The sequence below is a fragment of the Cololabis saira genome, chromosome 9, assembly GCF_033807715.1.
Source record: "Cololabis saira isolate AMF1-May2022 chromosome 9, fColSai1.1, whole genome shotgun sequence".
In the NCBI taxonomy this organism is placed as follows: Eukaryota; Metazoa; Chordata; class Actinopteri; order Beloniformes; family Belonidae; genus Cololabis; species Cololabis saira.
The window spans coordinates 24,022,992-24,042,088 of NC_084595.1; the positions used below are offsets into that span (position 1 = coordinate 24,022,992).

The 19,097-nt window shown below is 42.1% G+C and overlaps 1 protein-coding gene across 2 annotated transcripts in view; it reads left to right on the forward strand.

Annotated features, from left to right (window-relative positions):
• The window catches only part of adgra2 (adhesion G protein-coupled receptor A2), a 41,274-nt gene extending 22,199 nt beyond the window's left edge, over positions 1-19,075 (forward strand). Inside the window, exons 3-19 of one of the 2 annotated variants that reach the window (XM_061728879.1) lie at positions 8,773-8,844; positions 10,569-10,640; positions 10,727-10,798; positions 10,975-11,138; positions 11,433-11,646; positions 12,522-12,686; positions 12,773-12,971; positions 13,070-13,219; positions 13,335-13,496; positions 13,676-13,861; positions 14,822-15,011; positions 15,247-15,458; positions 15,565-15,692; positions 15,776-15,899; positions 15,985-16,133; positions 16,804-16,893; positions 17,043-19,075. In XM_061728879.1, the coding sequence (XP_061584863.1) occupies positions 8,773-8,844; positions 10,569-10,640; positions 10,727-10,798; positions 10,975-11,138; positions 11,433-11,646; positions 12,522-12,686; positions 12,773-12,971; positions 13,070-13,219; positions 13,335-13,496; positions 13,676-13,861; positions 14,822-15,011; positions 15,247-15,458; positions 15,565-15,692; positions 15,776-15,899; positions 15,985-16,133; positions 16,804-16,893; positions 17,043-18,462 (3,769 nt within the window). In that variant the 3' untranslated portion in view covers positions 18,463-19,075. The remainder of the gene's footprint in view (positions 1-8,772; positions 8,845-10,568; positions 10,641-10,726; positions 10,799-10,974; positions 11,139-11,432; positions 11,647-12,521; positions 12,687-12,772; positions 12,972-13,069; positions 13,220-13,334; positions 13,497-13,675; positions 13,862-14,821; positions 15,012-15,246; positions 15,459-15,564; positions 15,693-15,775; positions 15,900-15,984; positions 16,134-16,803; positions 16,894-17,042) is intronic. The other variant, XM_061728880.1, reaches the window with a different exon arrangement.
• The last annotated feature ends 22 nt before the right edge of the window (positions 19,076-19,097 follow it).

The window sequence follows — 19,097 nt, forward strand, 5'->3', positions numbered from 1 at the left end:
TTTCTTATTTTCCACATCAGTAAATTACTATATTTTTTCTAAATTAATTTAAGGATCTTTTAACTTGTTTCTGAGAATTCGATGTTGAGTTGTTGAAAGCAGAGAAGTAGTTCTGCTTCGGCAGACACAATAAACATTTGAAAATAAATGTCTGTGGAAAGAGCAGACCTGAAAGTAACGAGTACTTTTCAGCCTTCCTAGAAATTTACTTGAGTAAAAGTAAAAATATTTTTCTTGGAAATGTATTCAAGTAAGAGAAATAAGTACCAAAGAAATCTAATACTCAAGTAAAGTACAAATCCTCTGGATATGTACTTAAGTACAGTACTCAAGTAAATTTACTCCGTTACTGTCCACCACTGTATAAAAGTAAAACCAAAGTAGATAGGTAACTTGAAAGTAAAATAAGATGATGTTGTTTGTTTGTTTTTTTAAGTGCAGACAAGGCTCCCTATAGATTTGTATGGGTCAACAGGTCAGGTAAAAAGAATCTATCCACGTAGTGGCCTCTGTACCTGGAGCAGTGTGTGTGGGAGAGGGGGGGGGCATACAAAACAGACGGACATAGACACATATAATAGAAGATGTGGGCATCTAGCTTCAAGACAGGACATAACGTAAATCATGCAGGCATCATTTCAATGCTCTGCTTCAGCCTCTGCTGGCTCTCTGACACACAGTGGTGGAGGCCTATCCACTCAGTCTGACGTCTTTAACCTTTAATTAAGCCCTGCAAACAGCTTATAATTACATGTGAGCTCATGGGAAAATTGCTGTCCGTTGTGAAAAATGCCACACTGAAATTCGCAGTTGCAGTGATGGAAGGATTTGTTTGCAAGAATTGATATATGAGTGTACAGTATAGAAGGTTTGGGTGTGAGTTTCCCTCTCTGTTTGCCTCCCGTTCGATGTGACAGATTTCAATTTTAGCTTGGTCTCTCCAGGCTGTTGAGACTCTTCAGGTCTTCTCATTGTTTTCAGAATATCTACATGTGCTTGTCCTTTGCAGCAGTAGCGAACACTTACTTATATTATGTGGTCCGTGGTGTAATCAAAGGCCAGCCCACTAGGGCTGAGTAAACACACATAAGGGACTTACACTACATCTCTGCCCCGACGTGTCACGGATAAAAAGCGTCGGCTTCAGTAACTGTAGACACACACACACACTCTTTCACTCCTGGCCCATCTCTAAGCAGACAGAGACTGCTGTCCACAGGCCCGTGTCAGACATCTCTTCAGAGTTGAATGCAGTCGGATCTGCTGCTGTTAGCAAGAGAATCCAGGCCACCCTCTCTCTCCGGCCTCGACCAGACGATACAGCAATCTGCACAGTTAGCCCTTTCATTGGGACAAACCTCCTCAAAGCCACTGTTGCCTTCCAGACCTGCCAAACCACCCAAGTACAGAGGAGCAATTTAGCCATGTTTGTTTTTGCCATTTGACTGGACTCCTGTGTTTTTGTAGCTCTTTTAAATAGGCTTGCCATCCAACAGCTACATTAAAACCTTGGAATGCCTCGCGTTTTCCAGCTCCAGGGATGAAGACACCAGTTGAATCATACCTTGATTCTGTGGCTGTAACTTCTTTGTGCAAAATGAGTCACTTTCATATCCCCATCAGGCCTTTGATACTGTACTTACGTACCTATTTGAGTACCTCCACCTCTATGCACACCCTTTGTGACAGGAGCGCTCACTAGCAGCCGCACTAATGAGCCAAGAACTTTATGAGTTGTGGACAGATCCCAGCAGCCTGTCCTGCACTGATTTGAGGTAAGGTAATGAGAATAATGAGCAAAGTGGGCTGAGGCAGTTTGGCTCCTCTCCAACTGGGCCCCACTGCACCATGGGACACAGGACAGGCAGGCAGGGCACAAGGGGCCCTCATTACCAGGTTTGTTCACCCAACGAGGAGTGAGGGGGGGGGGAGCAAAGGGCAGCGCTGATGATGGATGAGGGAGCAGCAGGGCGTTTGTAGTGGACAGGTCTGAGAGGCAGGAGTGAGGCTTGTGGTTAGAAACCGTTCAGAGGCTTGAGGTGTTGGCAGCATGATAGGCTTTGTCAACAAGACAGTCTGAAATGACCTCCTCAGAAAGCATCTGGATTACATGACCGTATCTCCTGCTCTGCAGAAAATAGCCATAAAATGATCAAGCTCTATTTATTGACTTATTTCAGTTTCATGCAAGAGTGGGAAACGCTGTAAAGAGCGTTTTGTGATTTATGCTTGTAGAGCAACTACAAATACGGGAAGTTTGTAATGCAATTTAATAGGCCACAATCTCATGCGCCTTGCATGAGAATGTGCCAACATGTTTATAAAAATGTCTGCAAGGTACAATGCATGCGACTGTAACATCCTGGCTATGAATGTTTTTTGACTCGATAGCATCTACTTCACAAAAAGGGGAGTTGGTCACTCGGTCTCCACGCCTGATTCTCTTTTGAGCCAACCTTGAAATCACCTCTGCCATTCTGAGCAGCTGGGGTTAGGAAGAGCTCCAACTCAAACAACTTTACCATCTGACACAGGGGAAGTGGAGTCCAGATGACTAAAGATGGTATAGTGGTGGCTGAAGAGCGAGGGGGAAAAAAAGGAGGAAGGAGGGATTAAGAAAAGGAAAGCACAATCCTGGAATTTGTCTTATATAAATCTTAGGTTGTTGTCTTTAGAAGGATATTGACATTATTTCCATGCAGCCTAGGCAAATTATCTTGATGAGTCAGACAGAGCAGAGGTGGGCAGTGCCATAGCACATAAAAAAGTGAGGAACTGGTAGAAATAGAGCCCTTCTGTCTAGACCAGTCTGGTTAAGGCAAGGTTCAGACTGTAGCAGCCCACCGTGCTAGAGAAAGAAAAGGGCAGTTGTAAAGGTTTCAGATGGGAATCTTCTTTTCCCTGCACAGAAAAATGAGTGCTTGCGTGTTTTCCTGCACACACCACAGAGTGGCTCCTGGTTAGTCATCTAATAAGAGTGCATGACATTACGGGGTGGAGTAGGTGAGGAAGGGGTTAAGCGTGCTGGAGAGTGGAAACAGAAAGGGGGTGCTGCTGGAGTTGATAGACTCCAGATGTGTCTTTCAGATAAACTCAGGGAACGGGGTGTGTTTGTATTGCAAGGCTAGCTCAGTCATGGCTCTGAGGGTTTATTGAAACAGCGAGCGAGCCCCTTCATAAGCCCATTACTAAATTGTACGCTTTATATGCCAGTAACTCTCTCACACACTCTTTCGGCAAACTTGATATGGTTTCAATGGCATTTTCCTCTGGAGGAACTACAGCTTTCTCTGGACTTATTCCCCCTACTTCCGTCTGTGCTGCTTCTCTACTCTCTTTTGGCATCTCCCTTCTCCCTGCTCCCTCACTCTGTCATCGTTTCCTCTGTCTGATAGTCTCAACATGTTGTAACCCATCTATGCCTTTTCATTGATGACCCGAATTGTAGGCACTTGTGTTTATATGACTCAGTTTAACAGAATAAAACTAGTGATATGATGTCATGAATTTTGTTGCTGTTCAGGAGAAAGGTCTGCTAGAAAACAGGGGTTCAAGAAGCAGAGCTATTTAGCCATCATAAATCATTCAACAAAGATCTATAGTACATTCCATTAAATATGAAAGTGGTCATGTAACTTATATTACTAACAACATAGACAGCCCAACAGCAGCTTACAAGTCTGAAACTCCCCAGCAGTCAGCCAGAAGTGATGAAGACTTTTAAATGAGAGATGGACCTCTATAAGAACAAAAAAAAAAGTTCCATTCAAGGTTGGTTCAAGCTCTTTAGGAGAACTGGACTTCCATTTTTGCAGGGTTACTGGAAGGTCTCACGAAAATGACTTGGCTTGGCCGTTCAAAAAGCCAGAAAAAGAGTCAGCAATGGTTCCAGAGAGATTCCACAGTTTTTCTTGGCAGAGTAACTTCCATATCCTCTTTCTGCAGATTATAGAAACATATAATCAGCTCAGGAAATTTTGCACTTTGAATAAATGTATGCTGCTATATCTATACATCCCACTAACAGCTATGGAACCGGATCCACGATTTATGTTCTTGTCGCTCATGAGCAGAGCTGAAGACCTATTCCGTATCAGCAGTGACATTTTGGAAAAGAAAGGTTTCAGCATTTCCCTCTGGGGTTGCAAAAGACACCAGATATAAGAATACAATGCACATGTGCTGTATCTATTGTTCTCTTTAAGATCTGGGCTGCAGAAGGCCATAGGTTTTCCTGAGCATAGACCAAACATTGATCAGGTGTATCCAGCACAAGAGGAACCAGAAAAAAAAATCTGGGGAAAGGGTAGCAAAGAAGGAAATTAGTAAAAAAAACAAGATCTCTCCAGATGCTGGTTTCCTGTTTTGGGGGAAGGCGAGGGTGTGTTTGGGGCCTGCGTTACAGAGCCCCCATTGTGAGCCAGTCTGTTGTAGAGTAGGGAGGTGGGGTCCACGGGGCCAAACACAGGGACAATTTTCCTTCTTTCTGAATCCCCTAACCTACCTGCCCCTCCCTACAGGGGAAAGCTAGCTTGTAAAAAAGGAGAAAAAGGAAACTGTAAAAATAAACAAGCAAGGGCCTCTGCTAAGGACGCCAACCAGACAGGATATGACACGCGGCACAAAAATGGTCTCCAGTGACCTCTGTCAGGAACCAAGGTGTTGTCTAATTCTGTGTACTTTTTTCCCAACATACCTCTAATCCAAAAACATCTTTATTTGTCTTTTGGCCATCACTGTTATTGGTCTGCATTAAGACAGAAGTACAATTAAAGTATAGACACTAGCCCTTTAATGTCATGTCTCTCTTTGGAAAAAATCCTGCACCAGGAAATTCTTGATTCCAGTCTGGTGATAATGAGTAGCCATTGCCTGGCTTCAGTCATTTTCCCAGCTTCCTCCAGGCCCGAGGCCTAAACAATGTCAGCTCTCCAGTCCCTGCTGCTGTGCTCCTGATAATGGAGCACTCCAAGTCTGGAGCGCTTTGCAGACGTTGTCGTCATTATTACCCTCTTGCAGCCCTATAAGCACAGCACTACTTTAGAGTCTGCATGGGGCCCAGGTGCTCATCCCCTGCACCCACAGAGAAATCACTCTTCAGAATGGCAGAGGACTGGCCCCATTTATCAGGAGGAGGCTTTTTTTTTTTTTTTTTTAAATAAAAGCACATTCTTAATGGCATCCTCTGGTGTTAGGCCCAGTGGTAGCAGACAATGGCCTCTTCTTGGTTGGGAGTGAGCTTGAGGCTGTGACAGTCCAATCACACAGGCCACATGTGGCAACGGGGATAAAGCACTGCACTCACAAGGTTACAAAGCATAACTCCAAAAGAAAGATAATATCATGGTTATAATGATACATTTTCACTGCTAATTATCTGGATTTTTGACAAGATACATGTTGTTACTAAAGAGGAAAAATGAAACAGTAACCGCGACAGTGGAAATTTTAAGGATTTCATGGAATGATATTTTCATGCTCAGCAAGCATGAGGCTTTGAAGTATTTCTTGTCTCTGCTATTATCCTCTTGCTCAGTGACAGCTGTTGTCATCAGTGTCAAGGTTACTGAGCTAAGCTGTTGTCAGAGCTGGATACAAGTCATCGCCTGAGTGTGAGGTGAGGCCTGAAGGAGCACCAGTTACAGTAAAGCTGGAAACACATTTAGACATGAGCAGGAGATTGGTGAGGGGTGGCAGTAGAGATTTGGCTTTTATTATGGTGGTGACAAGAAGTGACATTTGGCTACAGTCAGACCAAGTGTTTTGGCAGCACCTCAAGTCCCTGTTGTCTCTGCTGCAGTTCCTTCACAGTCCCCACTTTGGTGATAAGAGAGTGTATCAGTGGACCCGGACTGCTGATACTCTCCAGACCAAAGCGCGCACATCACTTTACCCAACTGAGCAACACAGGGAGTGCAAAAGTTTCATCATTTTAATCATGTGACTCTGTCCATGAATAATTAGATACCTGTATGAAAACCTGTGTATTAATGTTTCTTTGAGTGGTGTTTTCCAGGTTGTGACTTAGATCTTAGAAACATAAACGGTTTTCATGCACATGTGAAACTGTGTGTTTACCATATCTTTTTTAGCTGAAAGCCATTGATTTAGACATTGCCTATTGACCATGTATGTTTAAGACTTGGCTCACTTAACAAGAAAAAAAATAAAAACACATTATTTGTTCTTTCATATCAGTTTCACTTATGATGGATTGAGTTTATGAATATAAAGGATGCTCCAGAGCTGCATTAGTCCACATGGAAATGACACATTACACATCAGTGAAGGTAACATTGATACTTAATATTTACAATCCCTGGAACATTTTCAGGGATGGCATTGCTCATTTCAGCAAAATATTGCCAATTCACCTTCTGAATGTTGTCCTGCACCAAAATGTTGGATGTTAAATGTATTATGGAAGATTTAATTAAATAAGATAGAGTTAAAAAAAAGATTATGTATTTTTTTTATTAGTTTTATTTCAAATATAAAGCTCCGGAGAGCTCCAGCAGATTATTCCATTCTCTTTTTATTGATACCGACATTGGCATTATTATTACTACTTGTTTAATAGGTTTATTCAGTAGTATGCAATTAGTAATATATAAGTTTCATATGATAAAAGTTGAAGTATTGATTCAAAGTACTTACTGAAGTAACCCTTTAAATAACAAATGCCCTTAAAAACACTAAGAATATCCATTAAAAATTATATTACTTTCAACTATCAATATGACTACGTCTCTTTAAATACTGATAAACAATCATTTTGTAAAAGAGTATTCAGGCATGAGCAGTCCTACTGTGCAGATTATGTGTAGTGCAAACACAGACATAAAAAACATACATTTTCATGTTTTTCTTTGACAGGGTTTTAAGTAAAAGCTCTATCTACTAACTGAATTAGGGTTCTGTCCTGAAATACGTGGTCTCTGCCTTGCTTTTAGTGTCATTATAATCCAATTGTAATCGTATGTTTGAGTGCATATTTGTGGAGGTCAGCGTTAGCAAATGCATGTTTGTGTACGTCTCTGAAAGGGACAGACAGAGAGGCAGAGACGGACCTCAGAGAGAGGAAATGGTGGGCAGAGCCGCGTCTTTCAGCGCTGCACTAATGAGGCCCACGACACACAGGCTGGAAACAGCAGTATTGTTCTCCTCCCGCCCTGGTCAACAAATCCTATACAGCTACTGACACACTGGGACACATGTACACTCAGAGTAGGACGCAGCCGTCAGTGCATATAGACCTACAAACCTGTGAGTGTTGTTCTACATCAAACACACAGTTGTATTTCCTTTTTTTTTTTTTTTTACTTCTGACTATTAATTGAATAAATCTGCACCTTTTCAAAAAGCTGTAAAATTTTTCAGTATGTAAATATTTCTGTCAGCTGGCACACGCTCAAAGTCTGGGCCGAGCTGTCAAAGACAATACTTTTAGACAAACACAACAAACTTCAGCCTTTTGGTCTAAGGCCAAAGAGCTTTTCTCCCCCCATTATTATAACTTGTCTCCTGTCTGTAATCCAGATATGAGCTATGGCTTACAGTGAACTTGGACCAACACAAATACCCCTAATCTTGTGACTATATCACAGTCATACCAAATGTTGTAATTTTTGCTGGAAGCCTTTTTATAAAACAATTTCCCTGCCCTACTGGATTTACAAAGCTCATCTCTTGGAAAGTGAACAAAACAATAGTGAACAGATGCCTGAGGTTGTTAAGAGCATAAGACAACGTTGTTGAGCATGGCCGTGAAGGTCGTGGTGGGAAAAAAAGGAGCTGAAGGTCCCCCGAAGGCTTTTATACCACAGAGGTATAGTGGTTAAATAAGAAATAGACATAGCCACCCACTGTATATATTGCCGGTAATCTGTGGGTTACACATGCTTAAAGAGCATGGATTATATATGCTGTTGGTGCTGTTGGTATACTGTTTGTATATAGAGTATATCATATGTATAAACAATATATACAGTTTGCATATACAGCATAGCAGATTCTTGTGTGGGTTCGCTGAAAGGAGGCAGCAGCTGACTGAGTAGTTTAACAAATGGATGTGGGTGTGGAATGGTTAAGGGGTAGGGAGATAAGTGCAGCAGATTGTATGAAATTAGATCTTCAAAGGCAGCTAAAGAAACGAATATTTATGGTTTGCAGTGGTCAAGTAAAGAGCCTTTCTGAAACAAGAGAAATGGCAGAACCCCTCGCTAGCAGTTTTAGATCCGACTCATATTTTTATTTGGTTAAGTCGGCTCCTTGCTAGTCCTAAATCCATGTGGCTAATGGGATAAGGTTTCCTATCTGTGTGCAATATCCTGCAGTATCCTGCAAAAGGAACCGGGTTTTAGGAATGTGTTTCCATCTAACACCCCCCACCTCCATTAGAAACTTGAAGAAGTTGGGTTTTATTTATTATTTTACTACCTTCTTAAATCTGCGGTGCAACAAAATCCCAATACAGACTCTAAAAATATATAACTTAAAACAGGGACATAAAACAGGGAACTTCTGGGGTGGTAGTAGACAAATGTTATTACTTTTGGCCATAGCTGGAGAAGCAGTTTCCCCCGATTTCATAGTTTATGTTAAGGCTAGTTAGCCTGCTGCTGAATAATAATTCCACAGCTATGAGATGTAACCACTCTTTCTTGTTGAGAGTTAGGTAACATTCAACAAGAGAGAAAATATTCAGTACCTAAATGTGTGGGTGTCATTTTGTCTCTGTCCTTACTATACTCTCTCTCTGTCTGATTCCAGGGATCTCAAGCACAACTTAATCAGCACTATCATGCCAGGAGCCTTCCAGGGTCTGTCTGAGCTTCGGAAACTGTAAGTAGATATTATCGTGACTGACAGCTCTTCTGGGTTGGGAGCAATAAACACACAAACATAAATCATAAACACAGAGTCAGAGACTTTTACATCAAATGTTTGGTTTGAGATAATGGATTTGGTATTTTTTATGATATCTTAATAGACTGACAGTTAATGAGAGAAACGTATGTATGTGCGGAGGTCCTGGTCTGTACGATGATAAAGGCCTCCTTTACTAAATGCTTCTGCTGACGTTTGCAAAGGCCCGGGGATGTCATCCCTATCACTGCTGAAGAAACCTCAAGGCCACGCAAAGGCTGCTCACAATTCACAGAGTGTAACAAAGCAACCACTTGCTGCTTGCTCCTTGTGTTCCTGGACACCGAGGTTTGGTTGTAGCGTGGGTCGAAAGTGTTTGTCTGCGCCTCACTGCGTGACTCCCCATACCTCCTCCCCCTTCTTGTATTTTCCCTGCAAGGTCTGGGGCTTCTCAAAACAAACAGGGAGAGATAAACACATGCTCTGGACAGCTTTCTGCCGAGAAGTGTCAGAAGTGCAACAGAGCAGATCCCTTTCTGGTTGCAGCTATACATCATACTCAGGGGTGGACTGCACAACAGGGACCCTACTTTTGCCCACTGATGGCAAATGTTTACTCGTGTACAATTGTTTGGTTCTGTTGAAGTCAGCTTGAACCAACATCCATTTTTACATTTCAGGCCTGAAACACAATTCGAAAAAAAGTTGTAACTAAAAAAAAAAAAAAAAAAAGATTTTGCCGCTTGATAATGTTGCCGTTCCTTTTCCCGACATTTGAAAGATGATCTGGCAATAAGGGTACCAAGCATTGTGGTGTTATAAGTGTTATATTCCTGAATTATTATAGATTACACGTTTTAAAGTTTGCAACATAACAGGGTCATTGTAGTCTTTTCTTTTTATTTCAAAATCTATTTATACTTTCAATATTGAAAACAAATCAGGCGTGCCGGCAGTGGCCATCCTCTCTTTCTGCAGCCATTCCCTCGTAATGTGCGCACGGACTATGGGTCTTGCATGGTCTTGCTGAAAAATGCATGATCATCCAGGGAAAAGACATCAACCTGTAGGGAGCACAAGCTGTTTTCAATATTTTAGGTATCATTTGTGAACGCAGCTCCTTACTGTCAGAGATGTCCCCAAGTAATACCTTGGCCAAGTGTTGATATCAGCTTCATCAGCCCTAACAAATCCTTCTCTAAGCTTTTTTTTTTTAGATTTAATTTCTTTTAAATGTTGTCTTAAATTCAGGTATGGATGTATATTAACAAAGGAAATTAAGCTGGTAGAAAAAAAAAAGAAATATCTTGAATTCATACTGCCTGCCATGAAAAAAAGTGAATGTTCGGTCCTTAACGTTAAAGACATTTTTTTTCTTATTATTTTTCATTTCTGGGGAACTTCCTTTTCCATCCAGTTTTCCTGTTCTTTATTTTTATTTTTGTTTTCGTGGTTGTAAATTTCAACTGTACTATTTGGAACCTACGCAGTTAGAAAGGCAAAAAGGCTTCTTTATAGACTAAGAGGGAGGTCCTGCAAACTTCAACATAATTTTTTATGAATAAGCAATATTTGATCTTTAATCATAGAAAAAAACTTGGGCAGTGAATGAGTCAAGCCATAGAAATCTGTGGTTGGGGAGTTGAGATATGTTAATTTGAAAATAAATAATATATTTCCTTGTTTTTTTGACACTTTAGCGACCTCTCCAACAACCGCGTTGGCTGTCTGAGTGCAGACATGTTCCAGGGGCTGACCAATCTCACTAAACTGTAAGAGACAGATTGACAAGCCCTTTAAAATATCTTTTACGCTGTAATTTGTGGTAAACGTATTGAAACAACCTGTTGATGTGTAGGAACCTCTCTGGAAACATCATATCGACTCTGAATCCAGGAGTGTTCGAGGAGCTGCCTTCTCTCAAGCTGGTGTGAGTATCTTACAAGCTTGCTCTTGTTTTTTTCTACACTAATGACATTTTAAAAGAAAGCAACAAATGCATAATATGCACAATTATGTTGCATAAAACAAAAAAAGAGGTAAGATCAAGGTAGAGTGAAAGATGTGTCCCCTTGTCATTTATCTTTATCATATTTTTCTCTTCAGGAACTTCAACTCAGACTACCTGTCATGTGACTGTGGGCTGCGCTGGGTTCCAAGCTTCTTTCGCAGCAGTTCAGCCCGGTTGGGGGATGAAACCCTGTGTGCTTACCCCAGGACCCTCAGGAGAAAGCCCTTGCGTGGACTAAAGGAAAGCCAGCTGAATTGTGGTAAGAGTTCAACAGTGAGGCACATGAATGAGCTTTCCCCTGTGAATGACAGGAGCAGCACAGGCACAATGAAGCCCACGGCAGCAGCTGTTTTAAGAGTTGTACCTCAGCAGCACAGCACATTTCTTAAAGTATCACAAGATACATTGACAGGTAAATCTATGAGCTGCTGCAACCTGCGCCCAATTTGCTCCAGAAGAACTCACTAAATACAGGGTGGCAAGAGGGCAGCCAGAATCACTTAGAGTAACATCTGACAACCACACCTGCATCTTTTCCCATCATTTTGCTCAGATGGTCCACTGGAGCTGCACACCATGTCACTGCTGCCGTCCCAGCGTCAGGTGGTCTTTAAAGGTGACCGGCTGCCCTTCCACTGCACCGCAGCCTTGGTAGACAAGATCACCGCCTTACACTGGCGTCATGAAGGTCGAGTGGTGACCTCTGACCAAGACATGGGTTACCAGCTGGAAGACAGTGTGGTGCACGACTGCACCTTCATCACCAGGTGTAGTAACTGGGAACTTGCAGACCCCCTTATTTGCTCTGATTACATTGTCTTTGATTGACTATTCAAATGTTTTTTGGTTTTGTTTTAAACGGATAGAAGAATGTTACATTAGTTTAGTAAATAAAGCGGCCTTAGAGAATCAACAAACCCACTCTTCATCAAACTGAGAACACTCAAATTCAAGGATCTGGTCGACTTCAAAACTTTACAAATCATGCACAAAGCAAATCATCATCAGTTGCCACAAGACATCCAGAAGTTGTTTCAAATAAAAGAAAATAAACACAATCTCAGGGGAATATGTAATTTTAAAAAACAACATGTACGAACAAACATCAAAACCCATTGTGTATCAGTGAAGGGAGTCAAATTGTGGAATAACTGTAAAGATGAAATGAAATCATGCAAATCACTAAGTTTAAACAAATCTTTAAAAACACTACTCTTAATGGATACAAAATGGAAATGGACACATGAACTGACAACCAATGACCAAAGTGCCTTGCTCAGCTGAACCACTTTTTCTTTTCTTTTATGCTTTTCTTTTGAAGTTGTGTGAAATGAAGAAACGGTAAAAACAGAACATTAGAAGGGGTAGGACTAGAAAGGTTTTTTGAAACTTCATCCTACACCCTTTCAAACAGGAAATATTTATTTACATATAGATTTGTCTCTTTAATTTGCTTTGTTTTGCTTATGGTTTTCTTTGTTGTTCTTTGTTTTTTTGTTTTTTTTCGGTATATACATTTTATGCATTCTGATTATTTTGTTTTTGTTTTAACCTGTTTGAATAAATAAATAAATAAATGAAAATGAAATAGTACATGGTGAAAATGTGTCATTAATGAGATGTTGTTGCTGCCTTCATTCAGTGAACTTATCCTATACAATGTCCCTGTGGACGCCAGTGGAAAGTGGGAGTGTGTGGTTACAACTGGGCGGGGCAACACTTCTCACACTGTGGAAATAGTGGTGCTGGAGAACAGTGCCTCCTTCTGTCCAGAGGATAAAGTTGTCAATAACCGTGGAGAGTTCAGGTTAGTTCTAGTTACAGCAATAGATCAAGGATTTTGTGTAGTTTGAATATTCAGCATTCTGATGAGTATTTGGCTTTAATCCACAGGTGGCCAAGAACTCTTGCAGGCATTACTTCTCATCAGTACTGTCTGCAGCTGCGCTACCCCTCCCTGTCTGTGGAGGAGGGGATGGAGCAGAAGAAAGCCTCTCGACACTGTGACCGCTCGGGAAAGTGGCAAGAGGGTGACTACTCAGACTGTCACTACACCAATGGTATCACCCGTGTCCTCCATACCTTCATCCTGGTCAGTATGACCAACTGTCATACCTCATAGTTTTCCATCAGTATTCAAATGTATACAGTATATCATGTCCTGACCATGCTTTTACTTTTGCATTTCAGAGACCCATCAATGCATCCAATGCTGTCACCGTAGCGCATCAAGTGCGCACATACACTCTAGAGGCTGATGGTTTCACAGACTCTGTTGATGTGCTATACGTGGCACAGATTATGGAAAAGTTTATGGAATATGTCAGTCACTTGCGAGAGGTGAGAAAGATTCACTTTCTATGCTATGAAGTCATTACAACTTGTGTCTTTGTTATATTTTTCTCCTCAGTGATGTCATCTTTGCACTAAGAATTGGTGTGTGTGCTTGTTCCAGTTGTCAGAGGTGATGGTTGAGATGGGCAGTAACCTGATGCAGGTGGATGACCAGATCCTTGCACAAGCCCAGAGAGAAAAGAAAGCCTGCAGCTCCATTGTGTATTCTCTAGAAACGCTGGCCTGGCCTCAGTTACACAGTCATGCTCAAGACGTCTCCATGGTGAGGGAGATTTTGAATCAATAAATGTGTTTTAATACAGCGTGGTATAAAACAAAACTATGGAATTAACTAAAAATGTAAATCCTGCTCACATTTCACCTTGATTAGAAGATATAATTGAGTTATTGAAGAAATATGAGAGCATTCTTTACCATTTGTGTTGAATTTTATATGTGCAGGTGTCTAAGAACATTGTGATGGAGGCCCACCTAATTCGACCAGCCCACTTCACTGGTATGACCTGCACTGTCTATCAGCGTCGTAGCTTGTCGTTGGAGATGTCAGAGTCTGCCCATGAACCACAGCTACATTTCCGCTGTAGCACCGGCTCCCATAATACCTCCCTCAACAATTTTCCCTTAAAGGTGAGGCATCAGTACGACTTCTTGCCCTGCTATTCTTCCTCTAGCAAATGAACCCCGTAGTCCGAAAAAGTCAGGACAGAGTGGAAAAGTGAATACACAATATACATTTATGTACTTTGGGAAACCATTGTCAGACACTACAATGCAGATCCACGTTGATGGCGCTTAAAATCTATTCTACAACCTTGTCCAGAGGTAACATAGGTCATCACACAGTGAAAACCTGCGCTGTGGTCAGACTAATCAGTATTTTCGATCTTCTTCGACAGGAACCCTTTGTGCCCAGGCTAAAAACAACCAAGGACCATTCAAAAGATAGGCTTTATTTTATGCTTCAATTACGTTAATCTTAATACAAAAAAGTACATTCATATTTCAGAGTGGCATATGCTGCTTCAGCGACAACATTGTTTCTAGGGATGACCACACTCTTTTTCCAACATGACAATGCAGAACTTTACAAAGACATGGCTGGGAAAGATTAGGCAGTTCTGACTTCTCCTCAACAGAGCTTGTGTAAATTTTGAAAAATGAAGAGGAACAACAGTGACCCCATATTTTTCCACACATCAAGACATATTAGCAGGAAGAAATGTACAACATAAGAGCCGAGAATTTGGCATCGTCATTACCAGGTCATTTTTTTTGTGGTCACATCAAAAGGTGACAAACAATTTCTCTTTTTCACATTTCTGGCTATGTCTTGTAGCCTGGCAATGCATTTCCATCCATCTAACCATTTTCTATTCCCATTGTATCCTGTAGAGGGTCAAGGGAGGAAATGCATTTGTAAATGTATATCAAAAAATTAAATAAAGATAATGAGACAAAAAATATTTTCAGTTTATAAAATATGTGATGATCTAAGGCTCAGTGATACACATTTAAAAAGATCTCAGCATTATATACTGTATAATATTTTAATATTTATTGTTTGCTTGGCTTATCTTTCCCCTCCAGAATTCAGTAGCCCTGGCCTCTGTGAGTCTTCCAGCTACGCTGTTTCCTCCTGATGCTGCTTCAGATTGTAAACTACAGTTTGTAGCCTTCCGAACAGGGAGCTTCTTTCCTCTGAACACAAACTCTAATAACACCGTTGAACACTCCCGTAGACGAAGTGTCAATACACCCGTCATCTTTGCAGGCCTTGGTAAGAAAACACCCCGCCTCATTTGCTGCTGTCCCATTTATGCTTTTAATATTTGAAGAGGATGTACAAAAGTACAGGTTGATCTATTATGAGCGATGTAAGAATAAGCTTCACTCTGAGGGAATGAGAAAAGCATTGAGTAATACAAAATGACACAGCTAAATGAGTTTTAGCTGAATTAACACTGGACAACTTCAATATACTTTTATGTTGACACATCCGTCCTATTCTGCAGCAGATGGTTGCAGCATGTGGAACCACTCTGAGCCCATCTGGGTGTCCCTGCGCCACTTGTCCCCTGGCACTGATGCAGTGCCAGCCCAATGGAGCCTCAAGGGACTGAAGAAGCAGGGAATCTGGAGCCAGGAGGGCTGTCAACTTGTCCACAGTGACAGCAGCACGTCCACGATGCGCTGCTCTCTACTCAGCAACTATGCTGTGTTACAAGTAAGAGAGGTTCTAATATGTTTTTTTTTATCATTCACAATCAATGCAGTTGAGTGAGGCTTACATCTGCTTTGTGGGCAATTGATTATTTTTTTATTTTATCTAGGAAGTACCCAATTACTCCGATTCCAACCCAAATGCTGTGAGAGTGCTACACCCTGTGGTCTATGCCTGCACTGCAGTGCTGCTCCTTTGCCTCTTCACAATTATCATTACGCACATACTTCATCACAGGTACCGCATCCTTTCCAATAGATCCCTCACTCTAACTGTCTATTTGCTTCAATCTCCTCATTGTTCTGTCTGGGCTTTTACAGCTCAATTCACATATCAAGAAAAAGTTGGCACACATTGCTGAATACCTGTTTCCACATTGCCATGACAACAGCAATCTATGCAGGAGGCATAAGTTCAACCAGCTACACTGTGGTTTGTCAGGCGGTAAGTTTTGCATTGTAGCTCAGTTGTGAAAGATCTTTTTATGTCATGCAAGTCTCACGTCAGATTGGACCGTAATGTGTTACAGGTGGGCATTGCTCTACATTATTCCTCACTATCAACGCTTCTGTGGATTGGAGTCAGTGCGAGGGTCATTTACAAGGAAACTGTGTGGAGAATTCCACGGCAGACAGATGGAGAGTCTCCTGCTCCACCTACTCAGCGACCTATGCTCAGGTCAGTGAGCAAGCCTCTATGTGCCTTCATCCACTTCCCATACTAGGAGGTTATTGCTTCCTGTCAGTGTGGTTTATGTGATAGACAGATGCAGGAGTTCTTCTGCAGGCCCACCCAAACTGTGCACCCTCAAAGACTGTCATTGTGCCCAACAACCAAAGCCCTTCTGTTTAGGAAATGGTGGTTGGTGGCGTTGTTGTGAGGGTTGGAGTTATAACAGAGTACTGCTGTAAGGCAAAGAAGCCATGAGGCCAGATGAATTTAAAAATATGGGAGGAAAAGAATGTGTGACGGCAACACAAAAGAAGCTGAAAGAGTTTTCATAAATCTTAGCCGGCGGATTTAAAGGGGTGCACTGTCTTTTCCAGTAGTTCCTTTTATTCCTCCTTCAACGACTGTGATCTCTGAACTACAATCCACGCTATGCTCCTGATCTCACTGTAACGCCAGGCATATATTTGTTGCAGACCCAGCCACAAGGGGTCAGGCTGTAGTAAATAACTCACTTCTGCGGTCTGTAATGACCTCTTTTTTTAACATGCAGCTCACTGAGCAGTGGCTCCCAGGACTCTGGTTAGATTATAGAGAAACAGAGAGCGAGACAAATAGTTGAAACAGAAAATGACATACTATCAGTTGTTTTGACATGTTTTTCTCTCTGATTTTCCAGGTTCTATTTGATAGCAGATGGAGTCCCACTTATTATTTGTGGGATCACTGCGGCTGTCAATGTCAACAACTACGGAGACAACAGCCCTTAGTGAGTGCCTCTCTTTTTTGCCCTTCAGCTATTTGGCCCTTGACATTGTGTTGTTTTTCTTGGTGCTAAAGTGAGCAATTCAATGTTGAATGCACAAAGATGCCTTTGTTTTGCACTGATTTTTCTTCCATCCTTTCTGCCTCTTGCAGCTGCTGGCTGGTCTGGCGCTCCAGTCTGGGGTCCTTCTTTGTCCCTGCTGGATTAGTGGTGTTGGTGACCTGGATTTATTTCCTGTGTACTGTGTTTCGCCTGAGGCACCGCATGGCCAAAGAATGCACAGGACCCACCCTGTCCTCTCCTGGGACCGAGAACCATCCTGCACTGGCAGGAAGCACCAGCTTGCTCTCCACTGACTCTGCTGTGGGACCTATAACCCCAGTTGTGCCTCCAGAGGATCAGTACTCACTGAAGACACAGTTCTCTGTGCTGGTAGCCACCCACTTCCTGTTTGTGGCCCTGTGGTGTTGTGGAGCCATGGCAATGTGGCTCACAGGCCACACCAGCTTGTTGTTCAGTTGTCTCTATGGGATAATTGCCACAGTTTTAGGGGTGTTTTTGGTGGTTCACCATTGCTTCAGACGACTGGATGTGCAAGCATCATGGCTGGGTTGTTGCCCAGGGTATCACCATTCCCATCCCATGTCTTCTTATGCACACACCTGCACCACAGGGAGTGCAGTGCAGACTTCTGAGCAGGGATCCCAGCTATATGTCAATTGCAATCCACCTGCTGACTCTCACAACTCCTCATCAGCCAGGTCGTCATCCACACCGAGTGGGATCAGCAGCGTTAGTCCGGGGCCTTGTAAACTCACCAACTTGTTGCAGGTGTCACAAGACAATTCAAACAATACTTCCCGTGTCCCTACAGGCAACAACACGAGCACCAGCACTGACAACATCACCAAGCCATCAAATAATATTCTGCCTGCTATCAATTCTGCCGCCCCAGTTCATGCCCAGAGAAGAAAAATTAGCAGCAGAACTAAACAAGGAAGTAGTCAGTATTATCATCGGGGTGAGGGCAGGGGCCACTATCGTCTCAAAGCTCTAAGGACTGCTGCGGGTGGGGGCAGTCTTGGAGCTTTAGGCCCCACAGGTTTAGAGAACCTCAGTTCATCACATGCTGTTTATAAACAAGCCACAAGTGAGAATGGTAGCATCCACCACAGCCTCTCAGAGAACCAGGCCAGCCTACTAACCAACGGGAAGCGAGTAGGAGAGACAGTGGCCACCAGCCCCTCAGAGGGAAGCGACGGGGGCAGCAGCGGGAGCCGCAAACCTTTCCCTCTTCTACCATCTGTGGCCAACAGAATGGCCATGCACGGTGCTCAGCGGCGAAGCTCCAGCAGAGACAATTTGAAAGCGGCTTCATCCGCGGATCGAGAAACAAAGCGCGGTTCCTACCCTTTGAACAGTGTCACTACCACCGTGCCGGGGGCTGCTGCTCCAAATGGCACTCTGAGAACCTCAGTGCTCGAGCTAGAGCAGGACATGAGTGGCACAGACCAGTCCCAGAGCTCTGTGGGAATGAAGAGTGGTTTGTGGAAAAGTGAAACCACAGTGTAGACTATACTTTCCGCTGAACATCTATGCATGACTGTAATGAAATAAGGGGGTTATGTTTTAATGGTCTCTAAATAATTATGTAATTTAAGATATAATATCACAAAGGCATCCAGGACTTTAGACTGGTACTCTTGCCTCTGTAGCAATATTAATTTTGCTGTGAAATAATAAGGCAGGTTTTTTTATTTGTAATAATTGTCATTTTCAAGCATAAGATAAGCATTTATATTATTCACCTTACAAAAATGTACAAGATATTTCTAAAGTTGGCATATAATGTTGATTTTGGATGTCTAATGAAAGCTTTATTGTTTTAGATGTAATTTTTCTATGCATATCAACTATAGCATGAAATGGAGTGCAAAAAGGTCCATTTCCAAAGTACAGCTGCATGCATTTAATCTAAGGGCAACCTTTCACCCTTATGTTTCCTTCAAGTGATTGTTTTAATGCGCTCATGTATGCACTTGTATGTTTTCTGTGTGTATATGTATGTATGTGTGTGTGTGTGTGTGTTTGTGTGTATAATGTATGTACACACAATGAGACAGGACTTCTATGAGTTTGGCTGTACAGAATCTCTAAGTGAATTAAAAATGCTATGTGAGACTTTTGAACATAAAGGATGTCTGCAT